General features: G+C 42.6%; 2 protein-coding genes across 5 annotated transcripts in view; both read right to left on the reverse strand.

Moving 5' to 3' along the window:
• Positions 1–124: 124 nt before the first annotated feature.
• On the reverse strand, positions 125–14,941 carry sec63 (SEC63 homolog, protein translocation regulator). Of its 2 annotated transcripts, XM_084377126.1 has the most exons (20): positions 14,566–14,941; positions 13,541–13,640; positions 12,023–12,137; positions 11,390–11,502; positions 11,233–11,294; positions 10,801–10,859; positions 9,950–10,000; positions 9,732–9,840; positions 9,428–9,522; positions 9,173–9,305; positions 8,364–8,456; positions 8,084–8,229; positions 7,826–7,973; positions 6,476–6,558; positions 6,159–6,227; positions 5,866–6,021; positions 5,592–5,765; positions 5,274–5,474; positions 3,309–3,413; positions 125–2,608 (listed from the first exon to the last, which is right to left on the reverse strand). In XM_084377126.1, the coding sequence occupies exons 1-20, from the start codon at positions 14,687–14,689 to the stop codon at positions 2,471–2,473; spliced, it is 2,274 nt and encodes a 757-aa protein (XP_084233252.1). In that variant the 5' UTR covers positions 14,690–14,941; the 3' UTR covers positions 125–2,470. The 2 variants fall into 2 exon arrangements, with proteins under 2 accessions (XP_084233252.1, XP_084233253.1); XM_084377127.1 differs by lacking the exons at positions 13,541–13,640; positions 14,566–14,941 and adding an exon at positions 12,256–12,346.
• A 278-nt stretch (positions 14,942–15,219) lies between these two features.
• Positions 15,220–20,100, reverse strand: part of iyd (iodotyrosine deiodinase) — a 37,752-nt gene continuing 32,871 nt past the window's right edge. For 2 of the 3 annotated variants that reach the window (XM_084378145.1, XM_084378144.1), the window contains exons 3-7: positions 18,083–18,382; positions 16,721–16,918; positions 16,447–16,606; positions 16,071–16,227; positions 15,220–15,949 (exon numbers count right to left, since the gene is read on the reverse strand). In XM_084378145.1, coding sequence (XP_084234271.1) covers positions 15,767–15,949; positions 16,071–16,227; positions 16,447–16,606; positions 16,721–16,918; positions 18,083–18,257 — 873 coding nt within the window. In that variant the 5' untranslated portion in view covers positions 18,258–18,382 and the 3' untranslated portion in view covers positions 15,220–15,766. Of the gene's footprint in view, positions 15,950–16,070; positions 16,228–16,446; positions 16,607–16,720; positions 16,919–18,082; positions 18,383–18,617; positions 18,728–20,100 lie in introns of those variants that run through there. The other variant, XM_084378146.1, reaches the window with a different exon arrangement.

A 20,100-nucleotide genomic window follows, 5' to 3' on the forward strand; every position in this document is an offset into this window, starting at 1 on the left:
CCCTAGCCTTGTGTATCAATTTCTGCACATTAGCTGCACAACTGCACACACATCCTCTCTGGGATCTAACACACCTGACATTGTATTCGTGTACCTTCAATACATGGGGAAAAATGACACCATCTCATTTAAAAGTTTTTATTTGAAATGATTTTAAATACAAATAATATATTTTTCCATTTACAATGACAGTTCCTTTGTAAACAAAAGTGGCAGATAGATAGTCATTGGGTAGTTTGTCCAAACTGAGGCGGCCTGCCAGCCAGTCGCCTGGACTGGGTCTGTCGTGGGAGAGATGGTGTCGTATTTAACCTCACTGCAGTTTTTATTTTTTTCTCCACACAGCGTAAAATCACTGATGCTACATTCTATTGCAGAGCGATAAATACTCAAGAGTACAATATTACCTGTTAGCATACACCTGCCTTGAACACAATTACAGGAGGGTATAGTGCACTGCGCGCATGTGAGTTTGTGTGCATTGTGTCGGGAGAGCGTGCCCACAGACACCGACATGACACACTAGTATATACCTTTAAAAAAAACTATTAACTGTTGAGTGAAGTGAAAAGATTAACCGTTTCTTTTAAAAACTGCCAAGTCGTCAACATACAGTGACAGCCCACAGAGCTACGGAAGGAAGCTCTGATTTTCTTTTTTTTTTTTTTTGTTGCACTTATGAGTCAAACAGATGTGAAAACTGAAGTTAGAATGGAAGGAAACAAGACAAAGACGTATGTGTTACATGTGTTATAACTACAGCTTAACTGGGACAAAAGAAACAAACTAAATTTAAATGAAACAGGGGTCAGAACTGCTCTGTGTTCTACAGACAGAAAAGTTAAAAAACAAAAATCCTCCAGGAGGTTTGGTGGAAATTGTGAAATGGCAGTTGTACTTAGAAAAGCAAGCTTGTTCTGCTTCGATGACTAAAGAGAATAAAAGGTGCTGGACAGACAGAATACGCTCAGTCGTACACTTAAAAATTTCCCATCACAAGCGCTGTATGTCAGGGACCTCACACTCCAATCCCTTTAACACAGTCACATGTCACGTTCAACTTTTAATCCTCTTTCAGCAGACAAAACTGTACTCATAGAGGCTTTGCCATGGCAGATCAGTGATATGTATTCTGAGACTGAGTGGCTAAAGGTTACCATGAAGAGACTAACTAAAGTGAAGCAAAAGAAAAACACTGTCGATTTTTACAAACACGAAATAAACAAAACTTTTTTTTTTCTGCTCTCCCAAAAACTACTGGTGCATAGCACCCAAGGATTTGTATGTTGTGGTATTTCAGTTGTATTCATAAGGCCTTTTGGACAATGAGTATACACTGGAATGTGCTACAATTGTAAAATTAAACAAAAAAGATGGAGAAAGGAAGTCACTTCTCTGAAAAGCCACAAGTATGTATATATCTATTTATATATATCAGCGTCTGAACCCCTTAAAAAGACTGAAAACTCACAACTGTTATGGAGATTATGGACAAAAGAAGTAGTCATAATTCAAACAAATCTTAACACTGCAAGTTTTGTCATTTTCCCCACATTATACTTGAGGTCATTTCATTTCCAGATCCACCTGCTTTCAACCGACATTCAGAAAAATACAGTGCGAAGTGGATCACGGGGCCAGAACAGAACATTAACGGAACCGACTGGAGATCTTCTGTGGGCATCTCCTTTGACATACAAGTGACTGGCTGGTGTGACAGCAAAAAAAAACAAACAAAACAAAAAAAAGGAAAAGAAAGAAAAAAAAACTGACAAGACTCAACTGTGCCCCCTGTGTGCCGATAGGAGCAAATGTCCCAATGGGTCGACTCGGCTGTGATCCCCGACGAATTGGGCTAAAGCTCACACTTCTGCAGTTCTAAGTGTACAATAGAAAGTATCATTGGTGTGGAAAACATTGGTGCCGAGTGATTTTAAACTTAGGAGCGAGAGCGATGTGGTTCTTGTTAATTTTGCAAACTGAATCAGCTGTTATACATCCCCCTCTCCCCCTCGAGAAAAGAAGTAAAGAGCCCAGATAATAGGTCCTCCAGTCCACAGTGTGTCAATCTTTCACACCTGTACAAACACATACAAGGTAACAAACACACATACGATCGCTCATCTTTGTACCACACACACTCACATGCACATCCGCTCTCACACACACAGGCCTGGGTAAGTATTCACAGAATTCTCTTCCGGCAGCAGCAGGAAAGTGAATGAACAAGTCTCTGTAGAAAAGAGGAAATGGAGGGGCGGGGGTCACAGTCCATGTCACCGAAATGATAAAATGGAGGAGGAGGAGGGCTCTGTGTGTATAAACTGTCCCTGGTGATTCTGTGTGTGTGCACAGCTTCGCTGCTCCTCGTTCGCCGCTCTCGAGTGCTGTTGTGGGGTCAGGAGTGGGTTGGGGGGCCAGTCCATGGGGAAGAGGGGGGGGTTGAGCGTGTGTGTGGGTGTGTGTGCATTCAATCGTTGTCCTCGTCGTCATCTTCGCTCTCCTCGATGCCGTCGCTGTCCTCCTGCTCCTCGTCCTCCTCCTCCGTGTCGGGGATGTCCCACTGCGGGTGGTTGTCCAGCATGGCCTTGGCCTCGTGGACCTCCAGCTGGAAAACACAAAGTTTAAGTTGTTTTTTGTTTACATTTCACATACAACCTCTTTTGTCATTAACCATTATAAAGCATTATTTCAATTCCACTGTCAGAAAACAAATTGTCTAGCACTTTAATGCTTATATATTTATATTTATGTTGTCTTGAGCGTTATTTATCGATAATGCAACTTATCTGTTTCTGATGAATAATGAACGAACAGGCAGAGACAGAACAAAGATCTATTTACCTTATATAATGCAGGGAGATTGTAACTGTGGTCAATTTGTTTCACTTATTTTTTCATGAAGAACTTTCAAATAAACAATACGACACACTTTTTGTTCGAACTCCTTTTCATTTTTTGATGTATGAGGGAAAATCCCCACACTCGCATGCCAATGTTCATACGTGTTACCATGTTTACCAGTGCTCATAAGATCAGTTATTTAACAGTTCCCATCCAGAAGACACATTTTACACTAGATAAGCACTAGACATCACACCTTAAGTGTACCCTAGCTTAACATCCATCAGGTGTTAGAATGAAAAAAATTCATGCTCTGTTTGTAACAGATCTTCTTATTCCCAACAGCTTGGCAGCAATTAACACCATGGTTCAGCTGCTGGTGCATTTTGACTGAACGGCTGGTGTATTGTCTGAGCTCTGCAAACCACACACACATACGCGCACACACGCAGCTCTCTTATCACCTTGAGTGGTTTGATCTGGTCCAGTCCCAGGTAGGAATCCGAGCGGAGGATGACAGAATATTGGTAGTTGCCTGTTTTGGAGGGGGCTGGAAACTTCAGCTCCACCTGGGGAACAATACACACACACACACAAAAAAAACACACAGCTGTCAAATCAAATCACAGGAGCTCTCACAGGGCATGACTGCTCCATGTATTAAGTCTGGTGTCACAGTAAAACAGGGGCTGGACTGCAAACTGTTGTTGATGTTGAGATAAAACAACCGGCACGTAATGAAACAAGGTGGCTGTCATCTGCAGCAGAGAAGATGTTTGTCATCAGCAACAGAAGGAGGCGAACATGTAAAGTACAAACACTCCAACACTGCTGGATATTACAAACTCAAAAAGCCAATCGGCTGTTACTGATGGTGCATAATCACCTCCAGAGGGACGCGGTGCGGTAGGTAATCACAAACGAACAACCACATGATGATGGGGTCCAACTGTAAATATTAGACCAACATTACCTCAGGCTGTGATTGCCGTGTTGTGCAATTACACATGGCAAACATCTAATTATCGGCACAATGAGGCTAATTATTATTCAGCGTGTGAGCGGAGAATGAGCCGTGAACACGGCGGCAATTTGCTGCCCCTGCTCTGTTGATGAATGCAGCCCCCTCTGCCCTCCCTGCCCAAAAAAGCGTCTGTCAAACACGCAGCGTCATACAACACAAACAACAGCAGGAAGTGTTGAAGTGACAGACTAATTGATCAGCAGACAGTGAAGCGTTACGCATGGGTGGGTCACCTCTCGCCATTACATTCCTTCAGAGCGGCGACAGCTGGTCGTGCAGACGTACACGGGCCTCATTAGGCCCTTACCTCGCTGTCAATCTTTATTGTTGCTGGAGAACACCGGGATCAGGGGTGCAAATTGTTCAAAGTAAACACACACACACACATACGTATGCGCACACACACTCCTCTGTGGAAGTAATGACAGCAGTGCAAAAGGTTGCCTAGCAACAGGATGTGTGAGGGCCTACGGTGTGCAGGAAACAAGAAGCGTGAACAGACACACTTTAACTTATTAAGACCTTTCTAGTCCAGACGGATTATAGCATGGGCTGCAGTATACCCTCAAAGCATTTTAATACCACACACACACACACACACACACACACACATACACACACACAGAACAGACTTTATAATACTTCATGCAAAAAACTGAAAGAGTGCTGGAACAAAAACTAATAGAAAAAAGGAAATTATGCTGGTAGGGATGCACCGATGCACCAGTTTGCCCAATTTTTTTCATTTAGGTGCACCCAATAATACATTTTAAATTACACATTATATAAATGATTGCAATTACATGTTTTTATTCATTTAAAATCATAGTACAAAAAAAAAGAAATGGCGATAACCTCAGTTGTTTAAAAAATGCTAAATTTCAGGTGCACCAGTCAGGCAATGAAAACGTTTAGTTGCACCAGACAGACATACCAAAATAGTCACACCAGAGAGCCCTGTATTTACAGGCTGAATATTAGTACCAGTGGATGTTTGCCTTGTTGACTGCTAACGGCCGATCAGTCAATAAGATGACATTCACCAATAACAGAGGCCGAGGTTTATCTGATGTGTCGCGTCAATTCTGCGCCGGCACATCTATGAGCTACTGGCTCGTGAAGTAAATAACTACAAAATAACATTGGTACCACCATCAGCTATCTTCAAAATTATTATTTTAAACATTGGTATTGGCCCAGAATTTCACAGTTGGTGCATCCTCACATAAAGTGAATATGAGCTGACTTTTATATCAGCAGGTGGAGTTACAGCTTGGCAAGAACGCTTCTAAGCCAATGACCACTGTTCAAGACTGTGTTTCAACATTAGAAAGCGTGAAACCACTGGATATTTTTAATCAGACATCGACACAATGTTTCCATAAGAACTCGCGCACAAACTCACCTCTTCTGTGTCTTTTAACGTGCAGACGTGGTAGGGCATGGAGACGAGGGTCTGATCCCGGCGGTCGGCGATGTAGAGCCACCACCACTCCTGCTTCTCCTCTGGGAAGTAGAGGCTGTAGACGGGGTGCGTCACCTTCGACTTGGTCTCTAGCAGGGCCCGCTCTCGCCGCTGGATGCTCTGCTGCAGCGCCTCCCACTCCTGAGGGGGACAGGTGTGGTGAGAGGAGTGGGTTAGGTGCAGGTACGAGCACAGATCAGGGTCATCTTATGATCACAATGAACACTGCATGATATTTTCGCCACATTGCTCTCTGACCTCTTCGTCGTCACCAGCCATCTCGTCCACTTCTGTGTCGCTCTGTTTGTCGCTGTCTTCGTCTCTCTCGCTGGGAGAGTCCTTGTTGGCTTCGCCCTCGTCCGACTCGCTGCCCTTGTCTGAGGCCTCGTCCTCTTCCTCTTTCGCCACTGCTGCCGATGCCGCTACGACTTCCTGTTACATCGCCATGCATAAGAAGAATTAATTATGTAAGCTGAGTATTTTTTTATATGTGACAAATCGAGAATTAATTCAGCTGTGACTGGACACGTACATTTCCTGCCACGTTGCCGTTGGCCTGCTTGGTTTTGGCAGGTGCTGGTGTGGCCTTCTTCTTGGTTAATTTTTTCTTCTTGGACTTGGCTGTCTTCTTAGCCCCTTTACTCTTGTTCTGCCACACTTTTGTTTTGGATTTACTCGAATCTCCTTGCTTCACACACACAGACAAAATTAGGTTAGTTAAACTTTCATGAACCATTCAACTTTTATTCATGGCTAGATCTGACTCAGACTGAGTGAACGGATCTGAGCTGGCATGTCCTGTGTGTGTATGTGTGTTATCCTTACTGCTTCTTCTGTAGTGGCAGCCTCCTCTGCTAGACAAGGCGTTGACTCCTGCTCCTTCTCAAACACCTCCTACACACACACACACACACACACACACACACACACACACACACACACACACACACACACACACACACACACACACACACACACACACACACACACACACAGATAAGAGTTGATTCATGCTTTTCAACAATGCATGAAGTCAACAGCACACTCTAGTGGTCATTCATGGACGTACAGCTCCAAGGAAGCAGCAGAAAAACTCATTATGTCAAATCATGTTGGTGTTTAAATATGCTATCATTCCTTACCGCCATCCGTTTTCTGGTCAAGAGTACCGTTACTGTGACGATAGAGCCTGCTGTGATGTTATTGCTGTCTTCATCATCAAGGACTACAAAGACAGACAGACGGAAAGAAAAGGAACTGTAAGTATCCAGAAGTTTTACAATGACAAGCTCAGAGTCTCTACAGTGGTTCCACGATGCACTAATTATTGTAAACCAATTAGCATTTTTTTCAAACTTAATTTAATGGCATACGAAAGAGTTTGTCTGACTCTGTAAGTAAATAACATTCCAAGATCAGCTGTTTTCACTGTACTCCATAATTATGTAACACCAGCCTATCTATAATGACAAGGGTCATGATTTTGATTTTAAAATAAATGGATCTGAGCTTTCAATGTTGATCGTTGAATTCAAAAAGGTAGCATTGACGATACACCCTCCCAGGGGTGCCAGCTTGTGCATGTCTGGCACACGTCTGAAGGTGAAAAAAAACCCACTTCAGAGACGACACAGCTAGTTAACAGGTGTAAAGGAATTTCCACATGTTAAGTTTCACAGAATCTGAGCCATAAATTTGTCTATATATTTCATGACCTATAAATGTATCTGGGTCGCAGAAGTTTGTGTGTGCAGAGTGGAAGATGTAGAGATAAGGTACGGCCTCCCATACAACCAAGGTCACTTTCTGGTCCTCCAGATTCACTATATCTCAAACGAGAGACGCACTTGTGCCGTGATACACCAAACTCCATATTCTCCCATCAAATGCAACACGACTTAGCAAAGTCAGCAGAGTATGCTGGTTACATAGTCACAGACCGGGAAGTGTCATTCAGAACTGGCAGCGTTGAATTGTGTTACTACATGTACCGTTGAGCTATGTTCTCCTCCAGCTTAATTAAATTCTTCAATGAAAGGCATCACGTCTCCTGAATCTCCTTCCTTCAGAGATCCTTTATTGACTTGTTTAAAGCGAGGGTTTACTTGTGGGGAAAGACCTGAACTGAACCAAAGTGCTAACAATGTCAGAGATCCGGCAAAAGTCACCTGGATAAATTCAAGTTGCTCTCTTAGAGAACATTTTGAAAATGTAAATGACAGCTGTCAGGGCATGGACCAAAGGATCTGTTATCTTTTTAAATCGACATATGATCTAATAACAACAACAAAACGGCTTATTATCGAAAATTGAATAATTTGTGACCTTAGAAATCACACTGAAACGTGACACAAATAAATATCAAACTTAATTAAAGTAAGATGGAGCCATTTTACTGACATGTGGCGGTGTTTTAGGCCGCAGACATGTCACCAACCAGTCAACCAGTGGCTGGACAAAGTGTGCATGCATGTGTGTATTGTAGGACTGACCCTGCAGTTTGGTCTCCATGGTGATGTGAGGGAAGCTGCCCAGCACGCCCATGACCTCATCGTACTTCTCCTCCCCCAAGAAACGCAGCATGCTGCGTCTGTCAGAGTCCTTGAGACTCACCAGGTCCTGGAGGCTCCGGACTTTATACTAGAGAGAAGAGGACAGCGATCAGCTGACCCATCGCAAGATGGCACCTTCCTTTTTCTTTACTATGCTCAAGTAAAATGTACGTGTGCATGTACACACTCCACAGTTACCTTCTTAGAGATGCAGTAGCGGAGGTGCTCCTCCTCAAAGTGGGGCAGCTGCAACAGTGGTGACTTGGACTCCTGCAGGCCCTGCACTATCATTTGGGTCAGCTTCATGCAATTCTCTATGGTTACCAGCCGAGGAGCGTGGAAACCTGGAAACACACACACAGTTTACCAATGAGCAAAATCATCAAAGAAGTTTTTGTGTGGGTTGAAGCTTGTGAGAATTTTATTTGAGGTGATAACTCCTGCTTATATTGAACAGGATGTGTGTGTGTGTGTGTACCTCCTCTGCTGTTGGCCATCATAGTAAGCTGACAGCCCACGTTGATCATCTCCTGGAGGAGAGCTGGACTCTTCCTCACCACAAACCTCTGATCTGAAACAGAAACACACACACATACATCCATGTTCTTAGCAACATGTTCATTAGGAAATCTTTGAACCTTTCCATCTTCTGGATTTGTCGTCGGTCCATCTTACGCAACAAAAACTGAACAGAGAGCGTCACTGTTTTTCCCCCACTGTGAAACATTGTCTGAAGATGGTTTCAGTGGTTTCAAAGTTCAACGTGAACATGCACCGCTCTGTCTCTGTGGCTTGTTGGTGCAGATTCTCACCCATTCAGTCAAAACACTGGTGAATTGTTCACTTTATACACCGTGTATTAAGTACTACAGCTCTAACTCTAACAGTTTGCCAAGATTGTGTTTTCACGGTTCACAAACAGATGTGGGAAAAAAACTCATTAAATTACTCTAAACAGCTTGTTCTAGTTGAGTGCGTAACATTGCCTGTGTGTAGGAGTGTAAACAAGGATTGTGTATTCATGATGAAATCTTGTGACTTCACAACTTCACTCCAAACAGCTTGTGCAGCTGTTTTATTTCCCATTTATGGAGCCCTGGAAAACCACTTCCTGACCACCTATGTTGCCATGGAGAAGGCTGACTTGAAGCCATACAAGCGAACTCGCTGACTGTTGTGTGGACATATGAAAAATAACAGACGTCATCGATCAGCCCTCCTAGTTGTCATACCTCTCCATGTAAAACATAATTTACTAAACATTTGTTTTAAATTTGAGTGTCCTACCTTCCTCCAACTCCTCTGACACGTCCATGCGTGCCAGGTGAGCGAGCACCAGCACCCTGGCTTTCAAGCTGTAAGGATAGCAGAATGGAGGCTCCTTCTTCTTCACGTTGATATTTCCCAACTCACGGATCAGCTACAAGACAGACAGGAGAGGCTGTTTATGACATGTTACTTCAATGTTACAATCTTAAATTCTTGAAGCATTTCCCTGGACAATCTGTCTCTTCGTCACACACACACGTCTGCATTTATTACCTGTGGCACTTCGATGTTGTCTGTTGGTCGTATGGTGGCTTCTTTATTGCTGCGAGGGTCAAACTCAAATGCTGCTGTCAACACCATGGCTAACCCTGGAGGGCCAAAAAAAGGGAAACATGATTTTGTTACGTGAGAAGTCAAGCTAGCGTTACTTTTGATATAGACAAGGAACTGACGTATTAATATCACATATCAAACACATGAACACTCACTGTTTTCAATAGAGCGTAATTGTGGTTTTATTTAGTCATAGTCTTATGGAAATTAAAAGTGATACTGCAGCGTGGGAAGGGAAACTCACGCTTCATGTTCATGTTGGGCGTCTTGTACATGAAATGCATGAAGAGCTGGGTGGTGTTGATGAGGATCTGGTCACCGCTGTATCGGATGGAGCGGTACCACCACGTACCCTACGACAGAGAAGGAGAAATAAAAAGGGATAGAGAGCAAAGTGAGCAATCCTGAAGGACAAGTGTGGTATAGCACAGAGCATGGTATTAAATAAAGGAGAGGGCTTACCACAACAACAGGGAGGATGACCATAAAGGCTAGTCCGTACACCAGGAGCACCTACAGAGGAAAGCAAAATCAAACGGTAAATTAGAGCAACAAAATAATGCATGGCCTTCTGCATGTCTAGAATATGAATGGGTGTTAAAGTAGAATATTATGGTCCTGGGTCACTGATGACATTGGCTCGCTGATAGTCAAATACAATGAATGTCAAGCAAACCAACGTCAGATTTAATGCTGAACTTGAAAAAACGGCAACAAAAACACAATTTTCCGATTTGATCTTCATTTGAATTACACGACATCAAGTCATAAAATCAAATGAACAATCTTTTATTGTGCCTTTTATGTGGTTAAAAACTATGCAGAGGGTCTCAACGGCATTTTGGTGTCATGTATGTTGGAGTTTCACATATGCAGCCAAGGGACAGGGACTAAATGGTGCATTCAAATGAACCTCGTAAACTCAGAAATCTATACTCAAATAGCCAGAAAGGTTGTTCAAAACGAGAAAGTTTCTAGTTTTCTTCACTTCACTTCTTTAAAGGCATATTTTAACCACAAATCTCTGAAACCTTTTAATTAGACTCTGAAAGATGGAATTTATATTTTAAATGATGTACAATTTATAGCTTTAGTTCTCTCGAAATCTCTTTCATATCCAAGCTCTCATATACCAAAAATTGGTATTGTAACTGAAGCATCCAGAACCAACTCAATAATGAATCAAATTTGAAATCGAATGGGACCGGGACCTTGCGGATCGGACTCAAATTGATTTGGGAAATCAGTGGCACTACCCAGCCCTAGAGGGTTTGCCAATTAAAACTACATTGACATAATCAATAAATAAATACCAGCATTGAGTTCTTCTGGTCCACGATCCAGGCAGGCAGGGCAATACCAAAGCTGGTTGCTGGAGAGAGAGACAGAAGAGGCAATGAAACCATTATACAATATAACTCAGAGCTCTGTGGCCACTGTGGCATCGTGGACAAAGTTTGGATTGGAAATGTAAACCACATATCCCAATTTTACAAGCCACCAAAATCAGTATAAACATGTTGTCTTTGGTGCCTATTGATCAATTATTACAGAAGAGCGTGTGAAAATAAAGGAGACACATTTTCATCGTAGGCTCGTTGAAAAAAACTGGCCGCCATGTTTCATCTATAATTGTTTAACACATTCATGACTTCAAGAGGCTGACCCACCAGCACGAGGCTGTCTGCGTGTCAACACATGAAAACACAAATGCATACTGTGGGATTTAGGGGAGCGTCACTCACCTCCTGGACCGTCTGGGTTACCGTATATCTCCCAGTTCTGTCGAGACTGTTCATTGGTCAGACTGTAGGGAAAAAAGACGAGGAAGTAGATGAAGCAATCACACCGGGTTCACTAGTCTTTTTTTAATGATTGTGCAAATGAGGACGAGGCACTTACGCAGCATAAGCTTTGGCAATTCTCATGAATGTGGCCTCATCGCCACCTTTGTCAGGATGGAACTTGAGTGACAGTACACGGTATTGCTTCTTGATTTCTGACAGCGATGCACCCTGGAGACAGACATACACTTACGGCTTACCACACCACATATAGTGTAAAAAACAATCAAAAATAGATGGGTGCAAAGTTATGGGTAAAATATGTTAAGAGCTGCAATAATTAATCGAGAAGTTGTCAGCTACTGAATTAATTGCCTCCTGTTTTGATAACAGGTTAATCAGTTTGAGTATTTTTTAAGAAAAAAAGTCAGAATTTTCTATTTCCATTTCTTAATTGTGAATATTTTCTGGTTTCTTTACTCCTCTATGACAGTAAACTGAATATCTTTGGGTTGCAGACAAAACAAGACATTTGAGGACGCCATCTTGGGCTTTGAGAAACCCTGATTGCCATTTTATAGACCAAACAACTAATCAATGAATCAAGAAAATAACCAACAGATTAATCAGAAATAAAAATGACTGCAAGTTGCAGCCCTAAATGTCTTGTGCACACAAGCTAAAAGGTGTCTTTAAGGACTTCAGAGGCTCTTGTAGGATGGAGAAGACGTCGTGTTTTTTGTGTGTTTACCGGGTCCAAGTTGAGAACTTCATATGGATTATACTCCTGGTATTCTCTGTCCAGCTTGGACACCTTGTATGCTAGCAGCAGGAACACAGCCCAGCCAAATAACAAGGCTGCTTTCCTGAAAATGGCAAACACACAAACAGGGAGAGAAAAAAAAATGTCACACACAAACATCTGTGTTCTCCTGAGACAACATCTGGCTTGCCTCGGTTTTTTTTTAACAGACATTTTCTCACCGTGGCTTGTAATTGTTATAACTGCTATCCTGCAGAGGAAGCAATCTGCAATGCAAACTAGCTTTCAGCACTCAAAGCTACAGAGATTAGGTTGCAATCCGACAGAGAACACAAAGCTTTGCTTCAATCTACTGCATACAAACAGAGGGGCAGAACAGGTTCTGACATTGTTGTTGTTTGGTACTTATGCATGGAAGTTGAACTTGTTTCCATGACAATGGCAAAACCCCTTGGCCTGCTCTGCAGCATCTGTTGCCATGACAACTGCTCACTAGCCAGAGTTGTCTGAGTGGCTCAAGCAGAAAAAAAATACATGCTGGATGTCTGTAATAAACACCATCGTTATGATACAGTTGTAAAACGGATACTGAGATTTTGAGAGACAGACTGAGACGACCGTTTGGATAAATATGCTGGATGCTTGCACCAACTTCAGTCACAAATACAACCATGCAAATAAAGAATTTATGAATTTTGAAAGCAAAAACAGGATGTAGGTCTAGTGACGGAGGAGGGGTGGAAAGTGGAAAAGAAACGGCAGAGAAGGCAGCGACAGAACAAAGAGGAGAGGGCCAGAGAGAAATGCTGCGACAAGGAGGTAAATGAGTGTGACACTCTCGGCAATCTCTCCATTAACCCACACACGCAGAACGAATAAACAGCACTGAGAAAACAGGGTCAGGTTAGGAGAAATGTTAAACAGCGCAACACTGTGTTTACAGCGACAGCACAAGCAACTGAGAGGTTTACGCATGAAAGCAACTTAAGCCAAACTTGCGCCGAAAATCACCCAAAAACAAGCACTTCCACACACGCACATAGGCTCCAGTCTATCTACACTATGACTATGGTCAGCATTGCCCTTGGCACATCTTCACACAACAGTGACAACATCTCTGTCCAGCTGGGAACACACACACTTGAGTGAAGCTCCAGTGGTGGGAGGATGACTGAGCTTTCTCAATGCAAACAGCCCAGGGGAGTCACACACCCAAACAACAGTGAGTGATGGGGCATTTGACAACATAAGGACGAGGCAGCAAACCCGCAATTGAACTGGCAGGCAAGTCGCAGCCAATCAGATGCCAAGACATTTATATGAAAGTAATCCAGGAAAGTGTTATACATAATTACATAAATACTACCAACAATGATTATTCAGGAGTATAATTAACTCGAGTCTCTTTTCAACTTGAAATAAGAAGGGCTTGATCAGCTTTCAGAGATGACTCCAGGCGCTTTGGGAGAAAATCTGCAAACCCCAAATCCAAACTATCGCACTCACTTTAGTGTTGGGACGATGCTCTGCTGCGACTTCATCAGCCGGAGCCGGTACCACAGACACCTGCCATGTACCCTCCTCAGGCTCTTCAGGCGCAGTTGTTCTGGAAAAAGAGGATGGACAGAATGAGACATCGCCAACATGCTGGCACCACCAAACCAGTTGAAATCAATACTGATAATGTCACAATACTTCTGGTAGGATTACTGCGGCTTGAAGTGAGCGATCTTCATTGATAAAATATGAGATTGTGTGCATATGTTAGCCAAGCAAGGGGAGACATATGATTACTTCACTCAGCTTACACAGACACCTCTATGACTTTATCATTATGCAGCCTGGACAAGAGAGAATTTAGTTAATGCAAATGTTTGTCTTCCATCCATGAATTATCTTCAATCATTGTATCAATACAATAACTGTTAGCTCCCATTTATGGTCACCTGACACTCACCTGCTATTCCCTGTTGACCAGCTGAGTAACGTTTGCTAGCATATGTTGCATAACCCATGTTAGATATGGTCTGTTGTTGACAAACAGATTAGCCATGCTGTGATAAGGATATGCCAGAAAAAAAGGTCAATAAAGGCATACAGGCAAGCTTGAGAAGCTGACAGAGTGACGCTGGCTTTTGGTGTTGAGGCTTTAGCTCAACTAGCCTGCACGTAGCTTCGTGTTTATCCACTCCAGTTGGCAAAACTGGCTACATATGTGAACTCAACACAGATGAATGTGAGGTAAACGAGGTAAGGCAAGTGTGTTACTGACTTGCACTAAGCTCTGAACAGTGAAAGAGACGTGAACACCATCTGTGTAACGCCTGCTAGCTTACATTTTGCAAGTTAATGTAACGTTTGGTTGGGCTTGCACAACCTCTGCGCCTGCTAAGCGTGCTAGCCAGATTAACGGACTGCCAACTGGTGAGCGTTAACAAGCCAAACATCCACGCTGAACACTTCACTACATTACACTAGCTGAGGAATAGTTGGTTAGCCAAGTTAGCACTGAGCCAGACATCGGGCCTTACCAGCATTCTGATCCCGGGGCCAGAGGTAATATGTGGCTGGGATCACAATAAGTCCGACGAAGGACGTTAGGAAATAGAAAAAGGTGTTGCCGCTGTCATCGTACTGGAACTGTTGCCCGGCCATTTCGTAGCGGCGCTTGGGTCGCCCTTCTTCTTCTCCACCGCTGCGCTTCCCCTCTTCTCTAGCCCAATGTGTGCGACTTGACAGACCGTTAGCTAGCCAGCTAGCATCCGACAGCCAAGACAGCGCTGATCATCGGTGTACGTGGTGTACGCCTGCGCAATGTGGCCTTTCTTCTTCTTCTGCGGCGGATTGAGCGCGTTTCCTGGACGCTACTGACCCCCAGAGGCGGCAGTGAGGTACTACAGAGGAGCTGAGTGTGAATGACTGAGCTTGATTAAAGCAGGTAAATGAGGTGATTATGATAGATACTTTTTTTTTATTGGCATAAAAAACACATCAAATGCTTTAAGAGATTGCTAGATAATAGAAATAAAAACAACTCATCCCATCATCCCATGCTTTAGTGATTTTTTTTTAAATTAAATCTTATTTCTTGGCCCCTCCTCTAGGCACCTCACAAACTGTGTTCCCCCCAGTTTAACACTTTGTACCTTGTAAACAGGTATGATGTTAGACAAAAAAATGCCTGATGAATTTTGAAAATTGATTATTTATTTCAATAAATGTTCGATTATTTACATTTCTGGGAAAAAGTAGTACAATTATCTGTATTTTAATCTCGACATAAAGATTAGACAAGCAATCCCAAAGGAAAAAACTGAGAACATGTTGTATTTTCTTCTTGGCAGAAGTAGAGACGTTGTTGGTGTGGTTGACCTTCGTATGTCTGCAAATAGAGTGCTTCTTTTTATTGATTTAACATTTGTCCTAGTGAGATTTCAGTACAGGGTTTATACACCTGTCTCTGTAAACCTCAATGGTCCGTTAAGATAATAAAGATTAACCGCAAAATAGACTGTAAAATGTTATTATGATAAAATCAAAAATTACCTTTATAAAATGCCGTTTGCCCCAAAATATACTAGCATGATTGGCTATTCATTAAATGTTCACTAGATATACCAGAACACTGTTATATTAGCAAGACTCCAAGCACAATTAAAACATTTCTAAGTCACGTTGTGTTTTGCTGCACTTGAATCTTTTTGCATTTTAATGAGCTGCAGGTTGACTCTGTCATATGTGCACCATGATGTCATCCAGAGGCTTGCGTTTCAAGTCCGGCACTGTGGCGTCAGAGGCGGGATAGCCTACAGGAAGTAACATCAACAGCTTCTCGTTGGCTGGACGTTTGAGGAGGAGCCTGATCTGGGGGCCGCAGTTCAGGGGCGTCGATGTGACCGTGACAAGGCCCACGTTCTGATTAGCAAACGGGCAGAAATAACAGGAATAATACTTTAATCGGACAATCACAAAATGTTTTATATGCTCTGACCAAGAGAACAGAGACTGAATTATCTGTATTTCGAGGTGCGTTTACCTGTAATGCAGCCAGGAGGATACCACAGGATATGGAGACACTGATTTCATTGTAGTAATGTGTCTTCTTCTTGCCGTTTGGTAGAGTCCCATAAGTCTGTTTGAAGATGAGGACCAAGTACGGAGCAACATCCAAGTATTCCTTAATCCAGTTCGTCCTGGAAGAGGAAAGAAGTCGAGAGAAAAGGGAGAAACATGTGAAATTAAAAATGAGACTTTACATTGGTCCATAATGACTCACAATTATTGTGTATGTTCAGCTAAAGTCGAGGACAACACAGGGTTGGGGATTTAATCCTGTCAGCGCAGAGACTTGTTGATATATTGATATGAATGTGATATGTGTGTGTGAGCGTCGAGAAAGGATGGGTGCTCACCTTAACTTGGACAAATCACTGACCCACTTGTCCCCCATCCTCTGACGGTAGTTGACCTCCTCCTCTTCCTCAACTATCTGTCTGATCTGGTGCTTCGTCTCTGGGTCCGAAACCACAACGAAGGTCCAGGGCTCCGTGTGTGCTCCACTCGGGGCTGTACCTGTCCAGAGGAAGGTAGAGGTGGAAAAGAGAAAAGACATATCTGTATCTACCTCTGGACAAAATGTTTCTTTTATAGTTTATAGCAGATTTTTGTATTTAATTTTTCACATGCCTGCAGTGCGGATGACATTATCGATGACTTCTCGCGGTACCGGCTCCGGGCTGATGAATCGGACGGACCGCCGCTGGTTCAACAGAGTGTAAAAATCCCTGGATCGCTCCTGCATCTTCTCCTCAGGGTAACGTGGTGGTGAGTAGGGAACGTGTGCAAGGTCTTCCTCCTCACCGCCGTCCACCCAATCACCATCCTCTAAAAGGACGAAAGACAAAGAGCAGGACCAGTGAGCAGCTTCTGATATGAACATTCAAAACGTTTGAAAAATCAGAGCTCTTGGATTGTTTAACCAACACCAATAAAAAAAAAAGGTGCACTCAAGGGAAGTATTGTACTTAGTTACTTTGCACCATGATTATGGCTCATAATGCAGGAACGCTGTCTGTTATAAACCATAAGAGAAAATCTTGCTTTAGGAAACCCAGTATAAAAGTGTAAGATTTAGTTTATCATCTACTGACATTTTCAAAACTTTTAATTCATAACTTGCATGACTTTTTTAATGGAGGAAAGAGAAGGTACAATGAAAAGCTCTATAGCCACTCTACTCCATATATGTCCATATAGGCTACAGGCCATTTACCATCATTGATTTACCTAGCTGAGGTGTTCAAAACAATTCCCAGAAACGGAGAAGGAAGAAATACTCAGATTCTTTTCAAGCCATTGAAAAGAAATGCTGAATTTTGATTATAAATATTCATATAAAATAGAAGACGCAGTAAAATTGAATGAAAACAGGTGTGTCTTATCTGTCCAGTTAGTGCTACAATTCGGCATTGGTTTGGAGTCACTGGGTCACATGACATGGAAGCTATTGACAGGAAGTGCTGAATTTTGATTGTAAATATTCATATAAAATAGAAGAAGCAGTAAAATCCATTAAAAAGAGGTGTGTCTTATTTGTCCCATTTAGTGCTACAATTCGGCATTGGTTTGGAGTCACTGGGTCACATCACGTGGATGCTATTAAAAAATAACTGCTGAATTTTTATAAAAATATTGATATAAAATAGAAGACGCAGTAAAATGTAATGAAAACAGGTGTGTCTTATTTGTCCCCTTTAGTAATAAAATTCGGCATTGGTTCTGAGTCACTGGGTCACATAATATTGAAGTTATTAAAAAAACAAGCCATTAGGTCAGCCTCCAGCGCACCGCGAGGTTCTGGGAGGCAGCCAACCGTCCTCCTGCTGCCAACACTGGGTGAAGCTGAGCAAGAGGCGCCGCTGGGTGTCTCCGGAGTGAATGTAAGTCCAATATCCAACCTAAAACTAACTTCACCTCTGTGTTTTAACTAAGTGAAAACTTAATCTTAAACTTTTAATCTATGAAGAATGAAGTTGAGCCAGGCCTGACCTTCCTCTCTTGACGTGATGACTGTATCGTCCTGTAAGTCCTGATCCGCCCACGGTCTGGAGTCCGCTTTGGACGTCCCTTTAGTTTCGGTATCTCTTGTTTTGACCAGCATGAAGCCGATCACCAAGCACAGGACCACCGCCAGGACAGGCGTGAGGACGGACAGGAGAGCCATGACTGCCGAGGTGGAGAGAAGAGCCACCTGCGCTCGAGTGGACCTCAGATGATCCGGTGTTATGAAACACTGGTGCTCTTATCTGGGGTGGGTCTGTACCAGATCTGATGTTGGAGCAGGTGGTGCTATAAACAAGCAACATACTTCAGCTGGCCACCAGTTATCAAGAGCAACACAATGACAAGATAAAAGGCCTAAAACCAGTGATTTTAAAGATGCAGTACGTAAGAATTTTGCTTTAAAACATTTTTAAAAAACTTAAATTGTAAACAGAATGTGAATAAATAACAGTTTTGGCATCATGCCAAAGACAGGAGGTTATAGTGTTGCAGAGATATCTACTGAAGTTAGCATGCTAACCGGCTAGCTGCTGCTTGTCCTGTCTCTCCGAGCTCCTTGGACCGCTAGCTGCACAGCTAACTGAAATAACTAGCAAAAGACAGCTACAGTTAGCAGCATTTAGTGGTTATTCTAGGGATATGCTGCCCCCTGTTTTTTATGGAGTGACTTCAGACAGGTGGCCAACTCTTACATATTGCACCTGCAAGTATTTTAATTATTGCGCTCCATGAAGTCAATGCAAAGCGTTGCATTTATGGCCACTATTTACAATCATGTAGCAGCAGTTAGCGGTTACTCTGATGATACGCCGCCTCCTTTTTTGTTTTGAGTATGAATGTGACATGAGGCAAATTCTTACATCTTTAATCTAATCAGACCAAGTTATTTAATTTACTCACACTGATTCAACATGATAGAAAAAATGGATTAAATGCGACACTTTACACTGAACTTGTGTAATAAAATTAGATGGAAAATGTGTGTATGTGTAATTAATATATTCAAACTCAGCATTTTAGGCAAAATACTGTATTGTTTTGAGTGCAAAAGCTAGAGGTTGGTAATAAGAAGTCCTTAAAAGGTTAACATAAAGAGTAGTTGAATAATTTCCTGCATCTTTCTCTGCAGAGTTTTGTTGTTCTTTAACATTTTAAAAAAAATGTGTGTTTTCCCCAGTAGCTTTGCCAATGTGTGACGCAGACAGAGCTCCAGTTTCACATTAATAATAACTTAAAACCAGCCCAGTGTGGGGTCAATATGGAAATACCCAAAAGAAAGGTTGTTCAGATCCGATAACCGACTGTACCAGCCTATGAAAATGACACCAACAGGAGATCAATATGCCTCACTGGCACTGAGCCGAGTTAACTCAGGTTTGTGTGTATCGGCCTCCCGGCACCACACTGGGTCAATTTTTAACGCTGTGTTTAATGTGTGGCAGAGCATGAAAATGTGTCATGATTATCTTTACCTGGCGTGTGACCCACATAACAAACTGTGCAAGGTTGGACTTTCAGACAGCCGGTGCAATCATTAAACCTGGAGCACCAGAGTGCATCATTTCTTGCAGTGTTGTGTTTTATGATATGTAGACTGCAGGGGAATTTAACCAGCATTTATTCTGTATGTAAATACTGTGTGATCAAGCAAAAGCATCAAGCAGAGAGGTGCATGTATTTCTCCATGTGACCAACAGGTGGCGCAAAGAGCTCTCCTCACTGCATGCCAGGCTGACATCTGTGGGTTCAGAGCAGAAACATGCTGCTGATCCAGTATCAGGTGTGCACATCAGCCTTCTCCACACACCTGTGTATCACACACATGCTCAATAGTTGAATATATAAATGATAACACACGGTGAGAGTTGGGGAAAGACCTTGCACCTGCTCTCTCTCTCTCTCTCTCTCTCTCTCTCTCTCTCTCCACCATTGAGGTGAACATGGCTAGCACACTGCAAAAAGTTCAAAACAAATGTGATGTTTTGATCACGTGGCAAAAAAAC

Source organism: Pagrus pagrus (genome assembly GCF_965226575.1).
Source record: "Pagrus pagrus genome assembly, chromosome: 16".
Lineage (NCBI taxonomy): Eukaryota > Metazoa > Chordata > Actinopteri > Spariformes > Sparidae > Pagrus > Pagrus pagrus.